The sequence below is a fragment of the Stigmatopora argus genome, chromosome 22 (genome assembly GCF_051989625.1).
Source record: "Stigmatopora argus isolate UIUO_Sarg chromosome 22, RoL_Sarg_1.0, whole genome shotgun sequence".
NCBI lineage: Eukaryota > Metazoa > Chordata > Actinopteri > Syngnathiformes > Syngnathidae > Stigmatopora > Stigmatopora argus.
This window is the reverse complement of record NC_135408.1, coordinates 10149125-10167780: the sequence shown is the minus strand read 5'-3', so window position 1 is coordinate 10167780 and position 18656 is coordinate 10149125. Positions and strand designations below refer to the sequence as shown.

Sequence of the window (18656 nt, the reverse complement as noted above, 5' to 3'; positions counted from 1 at the left end):
CTTGGTGACGTCACATTTCGTCGACACAAGGGCAGAAATGTTTATTTATTTTTTAATTGTTTTAAATATAATTATGAAATACAAAAACACTTATTGACATAAGTGGATGAGGCCAAAATATGAGTATATTTTGGACATGACTTGCAAATACAATATACACCTCCACCACGTTTGAAGTAAAAATTCCAATTCATTTCCAATGACAACTAGGCGAATGAATCCAGCCATAAAGGCTAATTTTTACTAACTGAATATTGTACACTGTTGTTATTACTGTAGGATACCAGGGTCGTATTTCAATTGGCGAAGTTTGTCCAATTGGATCCGCCGTAGAACTTGTCTGTCGGGCTCCTTCCGTGTGTTGGGGAAATTCAACCCTATTCAACAACCGTCCTTTGCTGCTTGGATTCGAAAAACGAGATCTAATATGAGCTAAGCTTTCCTGACGTATATCGGATCTGGACAAAATTCTTGGTCAGTATTGTAACGACAATTTTAATTATGGTGATATAGTTTCTAACAACGAATAGAATCTTTTGTAAGTGATATCAAAAGCACAAATAAAATTGAAATTGGTTCATAGGCCAGTCATTAAACTCATTGATTGCCATTGACAGCGATAGACGTCCAATACACATCCATATTGGCCTGGAGGGGCGCTCCCAGCACCTTAGATTGGACGTCTAGCACTGTCAATTGCACTGGAAGATTAGAATTTATCACCAGTCCTCCCAGTTTAAATTAAACTTTAATTGCTAAGTATCCTTTCACCCTTAACTCAAATGCTGCGGTTTATCTTCGTTCATTTTGTCGATTAATATTTCATTGATTGCAGGCCATGTCTCAGAAGGAGCTAAAAGAAGCATTTGTCCGCAACCTTAATGGGACGACAATACAGGAATTGACTGTAGGCTTACTAGTCATTCCACAGTGCATCCTCACACGAGTGATCATTCTGATCTTCTACTATCAAGCTAAGGGGAATCTCCCCCTGCCATTCCCACGGATTTTCCACCTATTTCTCGATTTCTCCGTGTTGGTCTTTCCACTCATCTTGTGTTGGACTGTCCTGAGCGACCATCTTGTTCAGGTGGTTTTGAGCTTCACATTTGTTTTCATAGGTGCCGTTTGTCACATCTACTGTAGTCACCGGCAAACTCCTCTCAGAGATTTCCTCAACAGGACTGTTTGGTTCAAGCAGCTTCCCTTTGTGACCAATTTCAGAGTGATGGTGAATGTGCAAACAGCTATCAGTATTCTGGCTGTAGACTTTCGAGTGTTTCCAAGACGATTTGCTAAAACGGAAACATTTGGAACAGGTGCGATGGACTTTGGTGTCGGAGCCTTCATCTTTGCAAATAGTCTGGTTTGCCCAGAAGCACGTGGAAAGAACATTGATGGATCCAAAATGAAACATATCTGCAAACAGATTATCTCCGTGTGGCCCCTGATTGCTCTCGGTGCAGCCCGACTAGTTTTCGTCAAAATGAGCGACTACCAAGAACATGAGACTGAATATGGTGTCCACTGGAATTTTTTCTTCACGCTGGCTTTGGTCAGGGTCCTGACATCCATTCTTTTGGTTGTAGTGCCAGCAAACCAGTCTTGGGTCTTTGCTCTACTTATAAGTTGTGTTTATCAGTTTGCTCTAGAGACAACAAGCCTCAAGGCTTTCATCTTGAATAACAAGGATAGGGAGAAGGACTTTCTTCATGCTAACAAGGAGGGCATCTTCTCCATGGCAGGCTATGTCGCTATCTACATGGCAGGAGTTCAAGTAGGATGTTATGTGATGAAGCCAAGATCTAATGTCAGAGATTGGTTCAAAGTCCTTTTTAACCTTCTGATGGCAACTATATCATTTTTTGTCACTTTGTGCACATGTCAGATTTTAGTGGAACCGGTTTCTCGCCGTTTAGCTAATCTTCCATTCTGTCTCTGGAGTGTTGCTCAATCTCTACTTCTTTTATCATGTATGTGTTTAGTCGATTTGATCGTTGTCTTTTGCAAAACAACATCAGGTTGTCACTTTGTGCCGTCGTCATGGAATTCATACCGAAGCTCTCACAAAAAGAAAGATGTGATGGACGGATTGTGTCTCCTTCAAGCCATTAACAAGAATCAGTTGCTCTATTTTCTTCTCTCAAACATCTTGACAGGCTTGACCAACACCTTTGTTAACACTCTGAACAGCAGTGATTTATATTCTGTATGTATCTTGTTGTCTTACATGTTCATAAATTGCACTGTTGTATATGCTTTACATCTCTGGGGAATTACAATAAAATTTTGGTAAAGAAATTGTTTTATTTGTGTAATTAAAGGTGATAGATGTCAAATAATGCGGCTTCTTTAAAAAAATCATTTTCTGTGAATTTAAATGAGTGTAACCTCCCTAGACGTTCAATCAAATGGAGTAGTTTTGCAAGGATACATTTTAGAATGTCAAGGGACATATGTAACATTGCCATTATGAAAAATGTGTAATTTTCATATAGTTTACAAAGTTGGATACAGTATATTCAGTATTTTTAGATGTTTTTTGTTGTTATTATGCAATCATACTGCCTATTCGAGAAGTGACATCCGCCAGCCATCTTGGTGTCTGACGTCAAAGGCTGCGACGAGATTCCTGATCCGTTCGCGGGGCGTTGTCACGTCACCCTCGCCTTTTCTGCCTGGAAAGGATAAAATCCCACATCAGAGAGCTTCTCGAACGCACCACCAACTCAACCTACCGCGCTCATTTACTTGCTGACAAGTAACTTTCCAAAGCGGGTGAGTTCAAACTGTTCCCCCCGTCGAATGACAATATACACCGAAGACCAATAACATACGCCACATGAGGTGTTTTAAAAGAGACGTCGATGGAAGAATTGTCCGTCTGTTTTTTTCAAATTTACACGCGCCAGCTTGCTAATGCTAGCGACACAGAACGGTGAAGCTAACAAGTGGCTCGCCAGGTTTTCTAGCATCTACAAAATATTAGCAATAAACACCGTTTTGTTTCACAGGGTAAAAAAAATTCAATGTCTAGCTATCGCGTGGAAGGATTGGGTTCTCTTTGTCTAAATTTAATTTGGCAGCGAGCTAACGACAAGTCGCCGGGTTTCCTGGCCAGCTGATTAGCATGACGTCGCCTTGTTAATCGTAAATTGCACCCAAGTCATATCTCCACGACATAAATGCCTCGTAACAAAAAAATGCTATACAGATTGAATACTTCTATACTCTAACATATCGGTGCAATGTATTGTAGACGAGGCTGCGTCAGCGATACAGAATTTGGTATTTGCCAATGTTGTACTACTTAGCTCACGTTGACCTATGATCGATTTCATTGTGGTACAATGTATTAATTCACTCTCTCATTTGAAACTTGTAGGTGGGGTGTATTGGAAGGTGTTGTGGAAAACGTCAACAACATGGCACGCTTGGTAGCTGTGTGTGAGGAAAATGAAGAGGACTACCTGTTTCTTGCCAGACAGATTCCTCTGTATATTGATGACTCTTTGACGGTGAGGCACTGAGCATATATCTTTGCCACAAGATGGTGCCTGGTAATTTGTCAGTAATGCATTTTTCATAAACCCAATTATCACTGGCCTGCTTTGAATGAGTGATATTTCACTAGTGATTTTGTCATTGGATGATTTATTAGATCATTTGTTATTCACATCTTATTGCAGCAGCAAGTGGCATTGATTTGTTTTCCTTTTGATGCCAACATGGCCGCCACGTTGATAAATTCACAAGCCTGGCAACTCATAGCATATACAACACGTCTTTTAATTATATTTGCATTCTCTGTTGTTGGTAGATGGTGATGGAGTTTCCTGATGGTGCCGTGGATGTTGACAGACATATAACTAGTAGTTCCCATTGGAAACAGTTCATCGAGGTCAGCACGTGATGGCTTTTTCGACCGGCTCCGTGACTTCATAGTGTTTCTTGCTTCAGTCTGAACTGAAAATGTCTCTTCTGCCTTTAGGGTCACTCCAAGTTGAAGCAACATGACTTGTCCGCGGCGCTGTCGGTGGGGTTCAGAGAGCTTTCCAAGACATTATCCCAGCTGGTGCCATGCGTGGGCTGCAGACACAGTGTAGAGCGCCTATTCACTCATTTATCCGTATCGGGGACACCGGCCTTGGAGCCACTTACATTTAAACCCATGGGCATACTGACTGTCACCAAGACTTGTTTATCAGATTTACAGAAACTATACAGCCTCTTTTACATCCAAGGGTAAGAAATGAGAAATGTTTTCAGTGTTCAACAGAATTGTATTTTTATTGTTTGAAGTTTAAACAGTTAAGTGGCATTGAAAATGAATGAATGCTTCCCTTTAAAAAAAAAAAAAGATGAAAGGGTTTTATTTTGTTCTGTCGTTTAGTTTTCAGCTTTTGATAAGTGTTCCATTATCTTTCACAGGTCAAAGCTAAATGATGTCATTGATGCCATTCCAAAAAGTAAAAAGAGCAACAGATGCCAGTTACACTCCTTGGACACAAGCAAACTCAGACCTTCAGGGTAAGAAGGACATTCTCATCTGATTTTTTTCTTTTTTTAGTGCTATGAAATTCCTGTATTTTGCAATACATTGATTTACAGAAGTACTATCTTAACAAAAGGATTTTTAAGTTCACATGTTACATCATACTCTTTAAAGCAACTTTTAAAACCTACCATGCGTTTAGCATGTCAAATGCTATTTAAAACCATTGGCTGCCATTGACGGCAATAGACATCCAGTCTATGCTGAGTGGGAGGAGCGAACGCTCTAGGTAAAAATAGGTTTGACGTCTGTTCTCGTCAATGGCACTGAAACATGATCATGTGACAGCTCTCCGCCCCCCCTCTATTTTTGACTCGACATTGACCCATATGGCCACAAATGTTAAATGTATCAAGTACTGCTGCAACCTAAAACTATCCAGTCTAAGCAGAAGCAGCACAATAGCATGCGTTTGTGAAGATATCTAATTATCTACAAATGACTCTCCTTCCTCTTATATCCCAAAATGTACTCCTTTGCTTGTTGGTTTGCACTCCCCAAGCGCTCTTGTCAATTAAAATAATCTTATGCACTCTTCCAGGGGATGCTTGATGGATCTGTGGGAGCGGATATCTCAGGAGTGTTGGGACGAGGTGGTGCTAATCGATAGGACCTGTTTTTTAGAGGCGCTGAAGATACATTTACAGAAACATCGGTATTGTTTGACTACCACCCTTGATTTTCAGAAGCCCTTTTTGTCGTAAGGCAACTTTCTTCTTTTTCAGGTTTTGCAGCGACTGTAAGAATAAGGTGCTGAGGGCTTACAATATCCTGGTTGGGGAAGTGGACAGCAGCGAGGAGAAAGATTATTGCCCCGATCTTTACGACGGGCTGTACTGCTGCTCGTGTGACCGCCACATCCACGTGTGCTGCGAGATTGACTTCATCGCGCATCTCCTCGGCCGGGCGGAGGCCGAGTTTGGCGGAGGCTACGAGTGAGTGAACGCGATTCAATAATATGTAACCGGTATCATTTCACCTCTTGTGTTTTATTTGTTTCAGGGAGCGACATGCCAAGACCATCGACGTGGCGCAGGAAGAAGTCCTGACGTGTTTAGGCATTTATCTCTACGAGCGACTGCAGAGGATTTGGCAGAAACTACGAGGAGAGGAGCAGACGTGGCAGCTTTTGTTCCATGTGGGCATTGGGGAAATTCGCAGAAGCTTTGAGGTACATGATTTGAAAAGCAAAGGGGGGTTGGAATCAGATCACAGAGAAACCAACTCATTCTTGATAAATTATCTATTGACAACTTTAAAAAAATAATAATAATCATACCCAATTTAAAAAAATCGGTTTTGTACCCAGACGGCAGTGGAGAGGACACAGGGGTTCAGTCGCCTGGAGCAGTTTGTGGAGGAGCTTTCTGAGAAGGAGAAGGCGAAACAGCTCAAGCAGGAAAAAAAGAGGCAAAAGCGGCAAAACCGACGCAAAAACAAATGTGCTTTTGACATTTCGGAGCAGGAAGCAGACTTCAAGGCAAAGAATGATGAGGAAGTAAGAAGTGAAAATACATTGGCTGATGCCCCACTTATTATATCAAATCCAAATTGTGCTACTTGAGCACAAAAATACAACCAGGATCTTGCTTGAAATGAATGAAATGTTGTAGGGTTCTGTCAAGTGTGAGGAGCAGAGTTGTACCGCCTGCAGGAGCCTCGATGGTGCGGAGAAGGTCTCTTCTATTGCGACCACTACCTCTAGGTGTACAGAAAAGCAAGGTTAAAATCAACACGCGACAACAGCCAATCATCCATGACTCCCATTAACACGCCAAGTAGTAAATGAGTATACGCTTTTCTTCCCCTTTCCAGAATCAATCGGGAGTGATTACGGCTACTCGTCAAGCATCGAGTTAAGCGAGAGCAGCTCTCGAGAAGGATCCGATATCGCTTGCTCCGAGGGGCTCTGTAACCACGATGTCGTAGGTTAGTTTTGAGAAGCCCAAAATCATCCACATCATGGGCCTGGCCGATAAATCGATTTTTTTTTTTTAATGAATTCAAGTTTGCAGTTTTTATTTGTCAGCCCTAGCGCAAACATAACTGATTTTTTCGCGAATTGTATTTTCATCACTTCTCTCAAGTCAAGTCCAATGAAAGTGGTTTTCCTGAAGACAAGGAAGAGGCAACAGACAGCTGTATTGAATGCTGGCCACACTCTGAGGAAAATCCTCAATGCAAGAGTAGAAAGAAGAAAAGAAAGGGGAACGTTTCACTTAATAATCATGTAAGTGGATTCAAATGGCTTCCGAGGGTTGATTCGCTCAATGTGCCTCTCCTGTATATAAAATATAAAATATGTCAATAGGGACACCGAGGTGAAAGTCACCGTTTGCCACCCACTCGTGTTTGCCAAGCCAAAGAGCTCAAGTCTTCCCTAGGTAGTGAGAAGATGGACCGTTTTGCACAACAGTTACCGTGGACATCACGTGCAAAGAATCACCGCCTTAACAACGAGCAGTTAGAAGCCAGCATGAGTTTATTGGACCTCATGGTAAGTGACAAAATTAGTCATGTAACAAGACCTTTTTGTTGTCACTTATTTGACTGGGGTCTTACTCTCTTTTGCAGGATGATTCTGAAGTCCTATCAGACGAAGAGAATGGTCTCACCCAAGATGAAATCCAAGCATTCGTGCAAAGAAACGGTTTGTTCTACAGCAACCGTCTCAAGTATCGACAGCTACTGAAGGAGAAGTTTACCAAGTACTGTTGCGCTAGTCACAAGAAGGTGGACTGTAGCAACTGTTTTTCCTCCAGTGTAAAATCGGTGAAATCGGTGCGCCAATGATATCCTAAAGAAAGTCACCGTGGCCACTGCAAAGAATAGAATTCTGAATTGTTAATTTTTTGGGGGGGCTAATTCCTTGTTGTTTTTAAATTCACGTGATTTTTGTCTCATCTCAAGTTGCACTTCCATGGTTCGACTTTCCTAAGCTTGATTCTCATTGGCCAGGTCCTGCAACGTGGCTTTTGTTCAAGAGTTTTTGGGTTAGAGCACAGTGTAAACTCGTCTTTGTGAGCTCTGACAAATGCCTTGTGTCACAGAGGTAGTATGGGATTGTTGTTTATTCTGATGTCTTGAGATTTGTTCTCTTTGGTGACACTTATGGTGATAAAGCTTGTGCACTCTATACGTAGAGAAATTAAATCTCATTTTTTTTTACAATGAACTAAAATCCATTCAGGTAAAATGATTATTTGGTGTGAGAAAGTGAAGAATGTGAAATTTGACATAATAAAATATTTATTAATCTGCCTTCACTTATTGGACAATTATAGAAAATGTATCTCCTGGATTATAACAATGGCCTAAAGTAAAAATAAAACTAATTTTTTAAAACTGTTTATTTCTGCAGAATAAAGAGAATGGGGAAAAATGTAAGCAATTCACTTTGTATACAGTTTATCCTGTCATGGATATGCAGGAAGTTACAGTCCCAGATGACTTTGGGTAAATTAGGTACATTAAAAAGCACAAGTAAAAAAAAAAATGATATAGACAACTCAAATTGTCACTCATTTGATGACATAATTTTAATAGGAATATTCTAGGGATGTATAGGTGTCAACGCTCAAAGCCACATTTTGATTTTTTCTTCAGAATTGATGAAAACAAATGTGGACTTATTGTTACCTGTAGTTCCCAAGTTAGCCAGTAGAGGGGTGGTGCTTTTCATCTCTGAACTGAGCCAAGAGCGAGCGCAAAAGAATCCGGTAGGGGGCGTTAAATCCCCAAAACCTTGGGCGGATAGCCGAAAGAAAGTGGGCGGCGATGCGAACTCAATATTTAACATGATCAGGGCTCGTGGCTTCATGTCATCAAGAGGAGCGCATGGACGGACATCCCTTTACGCACCAGTGCCGACTGCGCTTTTGGATGCTGCGTACACCGAGGCGGTCGCCTGAAGCCTCCTAGGAATCGACGGCGGTTCACGATCCATCAATTTCCGGCCGTCAGGAAGCAGGCACAGCGAAACAACAGTGCAAAAACCACCCGAGCGTTGCAGTGCCGTGCCGGCGAGAGGCGAGCGGCGAGCACTGCGTTGTTGGCGATGGAGCGGTGGAAAGGCAGAGTGGCCCTGGTGACCGGAGCCTCGGTGGGCATTGGGGCGGCTGTGGCCCGGGCACTCGTCCAACAGGGCATGAGGGTGGTCGGCTGTGCCAGGAATGTCGACAAAATCGAGGTATTGCACTCATTTTGGTCAACCTTTAAATATTAAGGGACGCGCGAATGACCTCGTATGAAGGGCTAAGTGCAATACACAAGCTAACGCACGCAAACAGCTTGCTAACATTAGCTTGGAACTTCGGCTAACGTGAGAAAACTGGGGGCATTTACGAACATTCGCTTAGTGAGAGCTAAGTTTTGAGTCTTATTAAATACAATTGTTTATTTTAGACGAATAGAAATATGGTTTTATATAGCACTGCTCTTTAATCAATGGTCTACCTATCTATCCATCATTGCTATAGAAACACCCATCCGTGGTGATGTAGCTTCTTTATTTACATTGCAAAAAAAACCCACTGGATTAAGAACACTAAAATGCATTTATCTTGCAATATCTTCATTTTTATCAATATTGAAATTCTTTGAAACAAATTTGTGCTTCTCTTTACTCAACAATAGACCCCTAAATCATTCAAACTGGGGGGGACTGGCTTTCAATGCTTACAGTTTAGTCCCATTGACGGCAATAAACGTCCAATTCATTCATTAATGTTCTTTTCTCCCTCCCTGTCAAAATGAATTGGACGTCTAGCGACGTCAATAAGTTTGTGTAGACACTATTTCAGTGGAACATTTTGATAGCAGTCTGTTGGTTCTTTAATCGAACTGTGAGACCTTTTTACCATGATATTCTGATTAAAAGTACTGAAGTTTATCAAAATATCTATATATACTATTCATAATGTTCTCACTGATTGTTTAGCCCGTTGGCCGTATCGGTATGAGTGGCAGGGAATGAGTTAATGAAATAAGGTACCTCTCATCCGTAATGGCATTTGGCACCACGCTGCTAACGAATTTGAGTCTCGGCGAGATAATTTTCTTTAGTCGACCTTCTTTGTTGAGCTCACGGATCATGGGAGCTGTTCAACTGCATTGATGAAACACTTTTTCTAAATGGTTTTTACAGACAGGATGTACTGAACCTGGATGGCGGACCTGTGGGAGGCATGTTTATGCTGCATCTCAATTCAGCAATTTGGTTTTCAATTCTTGGCCTTCCTGTGTGCATTTGGCATGTTCGCCCTGGGCTTGGCTTGGTTTTCTCCACGTTCTTCCTCCCACATTCCACAAATACGCACGTTGGGTTCTTTCAAGGCTCCAGAGTCAAACTCGAAGCCTCGGGGCTTTTAATATTGAGATATTGAAACCTTTTTCCCCCCTTATAAACACATTAGAATATAAATAGTATTCAAAATCTTGTTATCCATCAATGTGTTTTGTGTATATATATATTTTTTTTTATGATGACATTTTTATGATCAGAAGATCAGATGTAAATGATTGGGTTTTTAAAATGTATTTGTTTACATTGCTATACATTAACTCATTAGCTGCCATTGACGGTGAGAGACGACCAATCCTTTTTGACTGGGGGTCAAATTGGATTAGACGTCTCTCTCTGTCAATGGTTGTGAATTATGGGCACCTTCTATAGGAGTTGCAGAGTTAGGGTACAAGTAGGAAAACTAACCATTAGCATGATGAAAAAATAAAATGTCCAGCGAGGGCAAAAAAAGTCAAGAAATCCCAATTACAATATCTCAATTTATCACACTGAGTGACCGACTTTATTTTATTGATATAAAATTTATCGTTTAAAAAAAATGTGTAACCTTTTTTGGTGCTGCACAGCTGATTTGTAAAAGAAAGATTTGTTTTCTTTTTTTTTATTGTTGTTACTTCCTTGAAATCACTCTTTGATATGATTATGATATTACGCTAGCTTTGTAAAAAAAAAAATACATTTGAGTACACTTTTTTTCCCCCGCCCCTTAATACATTTTGTATGGTTATCGGAATGGGATTCTCACAATCTGATGAAAATGACATGATGGGGACATCCCTAGTGGTGAATAGCTATTGGTCTATTTGTCTCCTGTGTCCAGGGTGTACACTAAAGTCAGCCAGGATAAGCAACTCAACAAGTCCCCGCAACCCAAATGAAGATAAGTGATTGGCCATAAGGCCCGGCAGCTTCCTTATCTTGTCAGCCAATAATTAAGCCTCTCTCTGTCTCCAACTGTATTAGGGCCCTCAGTGGCGCGCTACAGGTCATCGACACGGGCCCGTCAAGTGTTCATGGATCGGACGTGTACTAGTGATAGAACTTGTGTAAAGAGTTTTAGTTTTTAAGAGGCGCACGATTGGGTGACTTTCAAGGTCATCTCATTGAAATGTCTGAAGCTATAGCGATCAATAGCTTGCGGTCTTTTCCATTTGATGCCCGTTCTGCTCTTGAAAAGATGTGGATATGAGATGGGAGACAAAGGCAGTATTGTACACTCCCCGCTATGTAAACTAGGCTGTAGCTGTGCCAAAGCAAGTGGGGAATGCAAGTGTCTGTCACTGAGCAATTGTTCTTCACTTCCTTTTGGTGTGGATTTCTTTTGCTAGCATTAGAAAGAAGTCCTTGTTCTTACAGTATTAGAAGGCAGCAGATGGAACCGGGGTGAACATTAAGTATTGTATTCAAATTTTGCTTGCATTGATGGAATTTGGTGCAAACTATGTAAAAAAAAAGAAGTGGAGTCTAGCAGCTGTATGCTTGCACTATGTGTGAGACTTGTGGGAGACGTGTGGTCACCATGGGCTTTGTGCAGGAATGGGAGTGATGGGTCTGTATCCAAGTAGCCACAATACTCTGTCTTGTTAACTCTTTTCAGGCCAGTATAGTACTTTGCTAAAAGACTTGGTTTATTTTTTTCTTTTTAGTGTCAAGTTTTTTTTTTTTATGTGGTTTGCCTAAGGAAATCTAGCAACAGTGATTTGATTGATTAGTCAATGGGAGTTTTTCTTTTAGGAATTTATTACTATGTATGTGGTGAATGGCAGCCTAAATAGGGGGTGAGAAATAGAGGTTTTCCACTTTATTTAATTACGTTTCGGCCCGGGGAAATCGTTCCTCTGTGAACAAATGGCAATGACAGAAATGATACAGACTAACGGAAATGTTAACCAAATATTCAGTCATCATTTTGTATTGTTTCACCCAGCCGCAAACTTTCATAGACGGCACCCGAGTAGTTTTTGTGTCGTCCTACTAAGTAAAAACCAGCAAGCAAGGAAATCCACAGGGATCCCTCAGGGAATACCAATAGGCGAGCGCCTAATTGCTTAATAAGTAGTGACACAGGTGCATTTTATGAAGTTGACAATTGAGTAACATAGAATGTTGTCCATTCCGGAGGCTTCATGCACAATACTAAATGACCATTTAGTTCATCCAAAGTTTTTTTTTTTATTACTTTGTATGTGGGGAATGACAGCAGAAATAGGGGGTGGAAAATAGAGGTTTTGCACTTTATTTAATTACTTTTATTTAACATTTACGATTTAATGGTCATTATGTCGTCCACATACATGGACATCACATTTTGGGTAATGTACGTTGGAATTTAATTATATAGTCATTGGTAATTATTTGTAAACTTCTAAATAGAACCCTAACTTTGGATTGGATTGGATTGGATAACTTTATTCATCTTGTATTCGGGAAATTTCATTGTGACAGTAGCTGAGGGTGATTAGACAGAACAACAAAGCAAAAGCGCGAAGTACAAAGTTGTTGACAGAAATGAAAAACACAGATACACTCGAAAGGTGATTCTAAATTTTGGACTCACCTGGATTTGAACCCAGGTCTCCCGCTGTGAGGCCAACACGCTAACCACTCATCCGTCGGGCCTCACGCCAGGTTTTATCGGGCTGTTGAATTTGTTTGTGTTAATTGAACACTAGGTACAAAAATAACCAAACAACACCAACAATGTTAAAATCGAAAGTATAGCGACACCAAATGTTTGGCGTTGTTTTGGTGAATGTTTGCAAGCAGGCTGCTCTCTGGTTAATGCAGAATGACATAATACATTGGGATTAGAAGGACAGGATGTTACCATTGAAGTTGACAATTGAGTAACCTAGAATGTTGTCCATTTGGGAGGCTTCATGCACAATACTAAATTACCTTTTAGTTCATACATTTTTTTTAAAATTGACAGATTCATACACTTCTTGTAGTATTGAACATTTATGTGTTTTAGGCATCTAATGTTGTGACCAACAAGTGTCCATCTCCAATGATGTGACATCACTTGTTTTGTCAAAGTGAACCATTAACCACTATACTTAAGCTCTCTGTTGTTAAGTATCATCTTGCATGTCGAATGATTGGGGTGACTACTGTCTTGGCCATCTGCAATCACCTGTGATGGCGGGGGGAGGGGGCACGTGATGCATGCAGGATGGACTTCAAGCCTCAGCATGTCTGTACTGCAAACAAAAGGGATGTTTTGTCACATGATTACCGTGTGAACACCAGAATAATGGCTGCTTTCACAATTGAGCCGACTGCTGACAAACATGCTCCATACTGCTTAGCTGGCTGATTATTATGAGTTTGTTTGGGGGAAATACGACCTTATCTCTATTGTTTTTCATTCTGTGAATGGATTTAAAATGAGGTTTCTCAGTATCCAACTGAGTTTAATTAATTGATTTTTTTTTTTTTTGCTCAGTCTACCGTGAGAATCGGAAAGCACTTACCGACATGAGAAGTCATTTCTGCGCTTATCTTCCCATCTTGATTAGACTGCGTCAAGCCAAGTGTGATAAAACCTTCTCGTCCAACCTTTAGACCTTTTACTAGCAGTGAGAGATTATCACTCAACTATCGACAGGCGCCATTGCAAAAGCCAACAATCTGCACTTACCTTTAAACCCCATTGTTTTTAGGTAATGCTGCAATAGTAAACCAGGGGTTAGCATGTCATCAATAAATAAAATAAAGAAAACACCTCAAATTAAATTGACATCATTGAGATGATAGATACAAAGCATGAAACTTACTTAAGACTATCACTAGTAGTCAGTGCAGTTATATAAAATCCCCAAAATATCCTCCATTACTGTCAAAATGAGTACATAAAATCACATTTTCCTCATGATAGAATAATTTGGTGCAAAAACAAATCATATTAGTATCAATAGTTTTTGCAGTTATATATCATATCCGAACATCAAGATTTCAGTACCGCTACTTTTGAAAACCCTAATCTGTTTCTGTCCAAATGTCACCATTTGTTTTGTGTGTCTGACTCGGCTGCACACCTGACGTTTGAGATCTCGTGCGTGCATTGTTTTAGCCGCTTGCTTATCCATGTTCTTGTACCTCAGGAGAAGGCGTGGCCAGCGTGAGGGCCAAGCCTGGCCGCGGTTATACAGCTGGCGCCCCAAAGTCACGCACACACGCAGAGATTCACAGCCTGGGACTTCCTGTAGTTGGAACCGAATCAAAGGCGGCCAGTTGCGCCTCCGCTGAGTGCCTACTTTAACCCCTACCAACAGAACTCTGTTGCTCTCAAAGACTAGCCCGGCCTATTCTTCTTGTTTTTCTCTCTCTCTCTCTTTCTGGTGGTCTACTGACTTGCTTTTTGAGCCTTTTGAGAACAGCTTGACTTTGGGGGTCCGCTTCCCGAAAAAAAGGCAAAATTGACCAATGTCTCACTCCCTACAGCCGAAACAAGTATTGCCAACAATTTAGCGTTTTTGACTGATCTCTTAGGCTAATGCCTTCTCTTTGGGTAATCCAGGCTAAACAGATTAGAGGAAGAGCTGGGAAATGTGCGCACTCAAGTGAGAGATGAGGCGCGTTCGTTCAATTATATGTGTGGTAGAAAGAGGCTCAAATTATTCATCAGTTTTCTAATGTACTTCAATGTAGTAAGTTTAAATGGACAACACTTTCAGAGCAATATGGAAAAAATGAATAACCGTGATGGGACTGGTGCTGGACAATATGGCCAATAAACTTTGTTACCCATGATTTGATTAGTGATTTTTTTATTTTTTTAAATCCAGACTCATACAATCTTTTTTAAAGAAGACAATAATAACAAGTGTTGTGTTTTGTTTTTCTTTTTTTAGAAGCTGGCAGCAGAATGTCAGAGCGCAGGATACAGCGGCACGCTGATCCCGTACAAGTGCGACCTGTCTAACGAGGAGGAGATCCTCTCCATGTTTTCGGCCATCAAGACGCTCCACAAAGGCGTGGACGTGTGCATCAACAACGCCGGGTTGGCCCACGACGAGCCCCTGCTCAGCGGGAAAACGGAAGGCTGGCGGAATATGATCGACGTGGGTGATCCTCATTGCTCATGCACTTAAACAATTTACGCGTAGGCGACAATTGCAATAATATTCAGATGTTTGCGCTCGTTTCATTCACAAAGCACAGAGCCATTAGCTTCAGTTCCGCTAATAAATATGGAGATCTAAAAGTCACAGAAAATGCTCTCTTGGCTCTAAGGACTAAGCCTGGCAGAGCAGAGGCCCACTAAATGAAAGCCAGCACTATTTCTCCCTTTGGACCCCACCATTCTGATTCATTGAGCTCTTGACCACCAAGGACCAAAGGTTTTCAGGATCCGGCGTCGCTAGTACTCGTCCATCTGTTGTCATGGTGGCCTAAATGACCGTGTACGGCCAGCGTATTATTTTTAGCCTGGGTTTAATCTGCGCACTGACCCGATTTGGTCACCTTCCCCAATCTTGCTTCACTGTAGAATTTATATCCGTCGGTCTATCGGCGTCTGCTACGTAATAATAATTGAGGACAAAGACAGGCAAGTTATTGCTTTGTATTTGGGGGCTGACAGCACAAATACGGGGAGAGAGAAAGATATTGTAATATTTTTATTAGCGTTACTATTTTTTTTAATTTTTTTTTTTTTTCCACCTGTATGTGACTATTTTTGGTAATTACAAAAAAAAATTATGCTCTGCAGGTGAATGTCCTGGCCTTGTCCATCTGCACCCGAGAGGCTTACAAATCAATGAAGGAGAGGAACGTGAATGACGGTCACATCATCAATATCAATAGGTAAATTCGCCGGATTCACAGTTCTGAATTTAACGGGGCCTTTTTTTGCATTCAAAATATGTTGTCAATCCTCTATTCTTTTTACGCGACTCCCACAATGCAACAACGTATTGCAAGCTTCTTGCTTTGTTTGCTCCTTCTCTTGTTTACAGTATGGGTGGGCATCGTATGGTAGCAAGTGCTGACGAGCATTTCTATTGCGCCACCAAATACGCGGTCACCGCTCTGACCGAAGGAATAAGGCAAGAACTAAGGGAAGCCAACACCCACATTAGAGCCACTGTGAGTGTTCGACACGATGATGAATGTTCATTTTTCCGTGACACTGGCGGCGATAGACATCCGATCCGTGACAATCCTCCCAGTTTTAATGGATCAGACGTTTATTATTGTCAATGGCAGGGAGTGGATTAAAACCAGATTTTTTTCCTTGTGTAGTGTATATCCCCTGGAATAGTGGAGACCGAATTTGCATTCCGTCACCACAACAACGATCCAGAGAAAGCCGCCGCCGTGTACGAGAGTATGAAAGTAAGCAAAAACCGTCCCTATTGGGCACGATCAGCATTTTCTCGACAAATGCCAAAGTTGAACAGGTTGATTTTTGTCAGATACACCTTCACTCTTGTTTTATTGTAAAACATTATCTGTAAAAAAAGTGAGGAATGACATTTCTAGAGGAGAGAATTATTAACATAAGAGGTTTTTGAGTCTTTCCTGGGTCGTTTTTAGTCCTGGAAAAGATTGAAAAATTTAAATTCTAAGGGAAATGTGAGCTAACCATTATTGATTGTATTTATGATTTCTTGCTATCTTGCGGTCACTAAACTATAACTATAAGCAGTTCAAATTTCTCTCAGTCGTGCATGAATTGGAGCAAATAGTGGCCGGCTCACACAATTGTGATTCACGACAATCACAAAGACCTGGGTCACACAAGGGAGGGAGACTCAGAAAAGACATGACAGGACACACAAGGAAAACACGGCCATCCACCCAAAACACGACACCAACAAGTACTCTTATATGCTCAAATCAAACCACCTAGTAGTTCTAATCCTTGGGATTGTTTTTCTGCTCTAATTTTCAGTGTTTAAAAGCTGATGACATAGCAAGCGCAGTCACATTTGTCCTCAGTGCCCCTCCTCATGTTCAGGTAATACTCTTTCTTTAAAAATGTTCAGTTCCATTTGACAAGGTGGCTCGTTCCTTGACCGTCCGGATGATTTCCTCAGATCGGAGATGTTCAGATGAGGCCCGTGGAGCAGGTGTCCTAGCAGTGTGGCTAGACGCTGCAGGAGGAGCCCAAAAGTCAGCAGCCAAGATGACTCAGTAGCGACCTCTGCTGAGCGTGGGTAGGTGTTAGGCGGGGATCAGAAATTGGAGCGGATTGATTGGTTGGGTGTGAAGGAACGCAAGGAGTCAAGAAGGCTTGGAAGTCGGGCGGTCGGGGGGAAGGAAATGAAGGGTGTGGACTCAAACCACAGTGAAAATACTACTGAATGCGGAGTCCATGCTGTGCTGTGCTATGCTATGCTAGGCTAGGCTATGCTAGGCTATGCGGTCAACTAAAGGGGAATGACCAAAATGTCCGAAAAACCATGCGATTGACTGCACGTTTCTGTTCTGTTCTCTTTTGTTTTTCGGGGGGGTCGGGGTCTTACATATCTATTTGAAATGGGAAGGAAATTGTAATCGCTTGTTTGCATTAACCCTTTACGGGGCACTCATCGGCTGCCATTGACGAGGCTGGACGTCCTATCCGTTTTGGATTTGGAAGTCTAGCGCCGCCAAGGACACTAACACATGAGACAGTCCTTCCAGATTGAATGAATTGGACGTGTATTCAATGACATGCAATGAGTGAAATACCACAAAAAAACAACTTTAGATTGTTAACCAGTGTGTATTTTCTTTCTTTTTAATTCACGGGCTTGTATTAACGTTTTAGTCCTTGATAATTATATTTATTCAGAACACTAATATTACATCAACTCTACCGATTCGTTATATTCTATTTTCACGGCTACATATGTGAATTTCGCATTTTGGGTTACAGAGGCCACACTTGAATACCAAATGTTAATATTGTGGCCTACAAAATGGAATGTCCACCACACCAGGTCCAAGTTTTGTTTGTTTGCCCATCAGAAAATAGCCAATTGCCCTATAAAAGGTTAATTTAATTTTTTAAAGACGATTTGACCTCCTTATGATAGGCAGACTTGCTGCCGTAGAAAAATAACCGTACTGTGTCCTTTTCACTATTTATAACATTCTCTAAGAGCCGCCACCTTTCTTTACATATCGCCCCACTTTAGAAGCTTATGTGCTCACTCCAAATTGTTAGAAAAGAACAAATATTCTGCCGTGAATTGAAGTGACTTTATAATTAGGAGACGTCCGATTCATTTGAACAGGGAAAGCTTCCCACTTCAAATAAATCGGATGTCAATCGCTGTCAGCGGCGGCTGATGAGTTCATGAATAAAATTACCATTTGAGAATGGCTTGTCAAATTTTCTCCAGTCATTTTAGTCCCACTATTAAATTGTGTTCATTCGCCCATTGCCTGCCAGTACTGTATGTAGTATAGCCTACTAAACCCCATCGAGGACTATACTGCATTGGACTCAGTGTAAAGGAAATCTGCGTGTTACATGTCAAGAGTAGTTTTTTTTTTAATTCAACTTCACATAACGAGCAGCATGACCTGTGTACTCCAGATAAAAGTCAAACTTTTATCATTTTAATCAGCAACAATGTCATTGACCTAATAAATGAGTCACCACACTGATTTGCCGTGACGGTGGTTTATTGTTCTCAAAAGTTATGCATCACCGTTTTGTTTTTGATTTACTATGGAATTGTCATTTAAAATACTATCATGGCATTTTTGATGTCATGGTGAAGCACAAATACAGTACAGTACAACTATTTACACACTTGTAACTTTTATTACAAACATCGCTAAAGCGGGTCTTTC

General features: G+C 41.1%; 4 protein-coding genes across 6 annotated transcripts in view; all 4 read left to right on the top strand.

Moving 5' to 3' along the window:
• The window catches only part of znhit3 (zinc finger, HIT-type containing 3), an 81720-nt gene that overhangs the window by 8196 nt on the left and 54868 nt on the right, over window positions 1-18656 (top strand). The window lies entirely within an intron of this gene.
• pigw (phosphatidylinositol glycan anchor biosynthesis, class W) lies at window positions 311-2296 on the top strand. Its single transcript, XM_077592934.1, has 2 exons — window positions 311-474; window positions 836-2296. The coding sequence occupies exon 2, from the start codon at window positions 839-841 to the stop codon at window positions 2294-2296; it is 1458 nt and encodes a 485-aa protein (XP_077449060.1). The 5' UTR covers window positions 311-474; window positions 836-838.
• On the top strand, window positions 2613-7821 carry ggnbp2 (gametogenetin binding protein 2). 3 transcript variants are annotated; one of them, XM_077592932.1, is made up of 14 exons: window positions 2613-2778; window positions 3386-3518; window positions 3821-3901; window positions 3992-4245; window positions 4432-4530; window positions 5097-5210; window positions 5281-5490; window positions 5558-5726; window positions 5865-6053; window positions 6169-6277; window positions 6371-6484; window positions 6643-6785; window positions 6867-7052; window positions 7130-7821. In XM_077592932.1, exons 2-14 carry the CDS (start codon window positions 3426-3428, stop codon window positions 7346-7348), a joined length of 1980 nt encoding a protein of 659 aa, XP_077449058.1. In that variant the 5' UTR covers window positions 2613-2778; window positions 3386-3425; the 3' UTR covers window positions 7349-7821. The 3 variants fall into 3 exon arrangements, with proteins under 3 accessions (XP_077449058.1, XP_077449057.1, XP_077449059.1); XM_077592931.1 differs by lacking the exon at window positions 2613-2778 and adding an exon at window positions 2809-2847; XM_077592933.1 differs by lacking the exon at window positions 2613-2778 and adding an exon at window positions 2997-3015.
• Window positions 8300-18467, top strand: dhrs11a (dehydrogenase/reductase 11a). Its single transcript, XM_077591589.1, has 7 exons — window positions 8300-8744; window positions 14717-14926; window positions 15577-15671; window positions 15824-15953; window positions 16110-16202; window positions 16762-16827; window positions 16907-18467. Exons 1-7 carry the CDS (start codon window positions 8613-8615, stop codon window positions 16946-16948), a joined length of 768 nt encoding a protein of 255 aa, XP_077447715.1. The 5' UTR covers window positions 8300-8612; the 3' UTR covers window positions 16949-18467.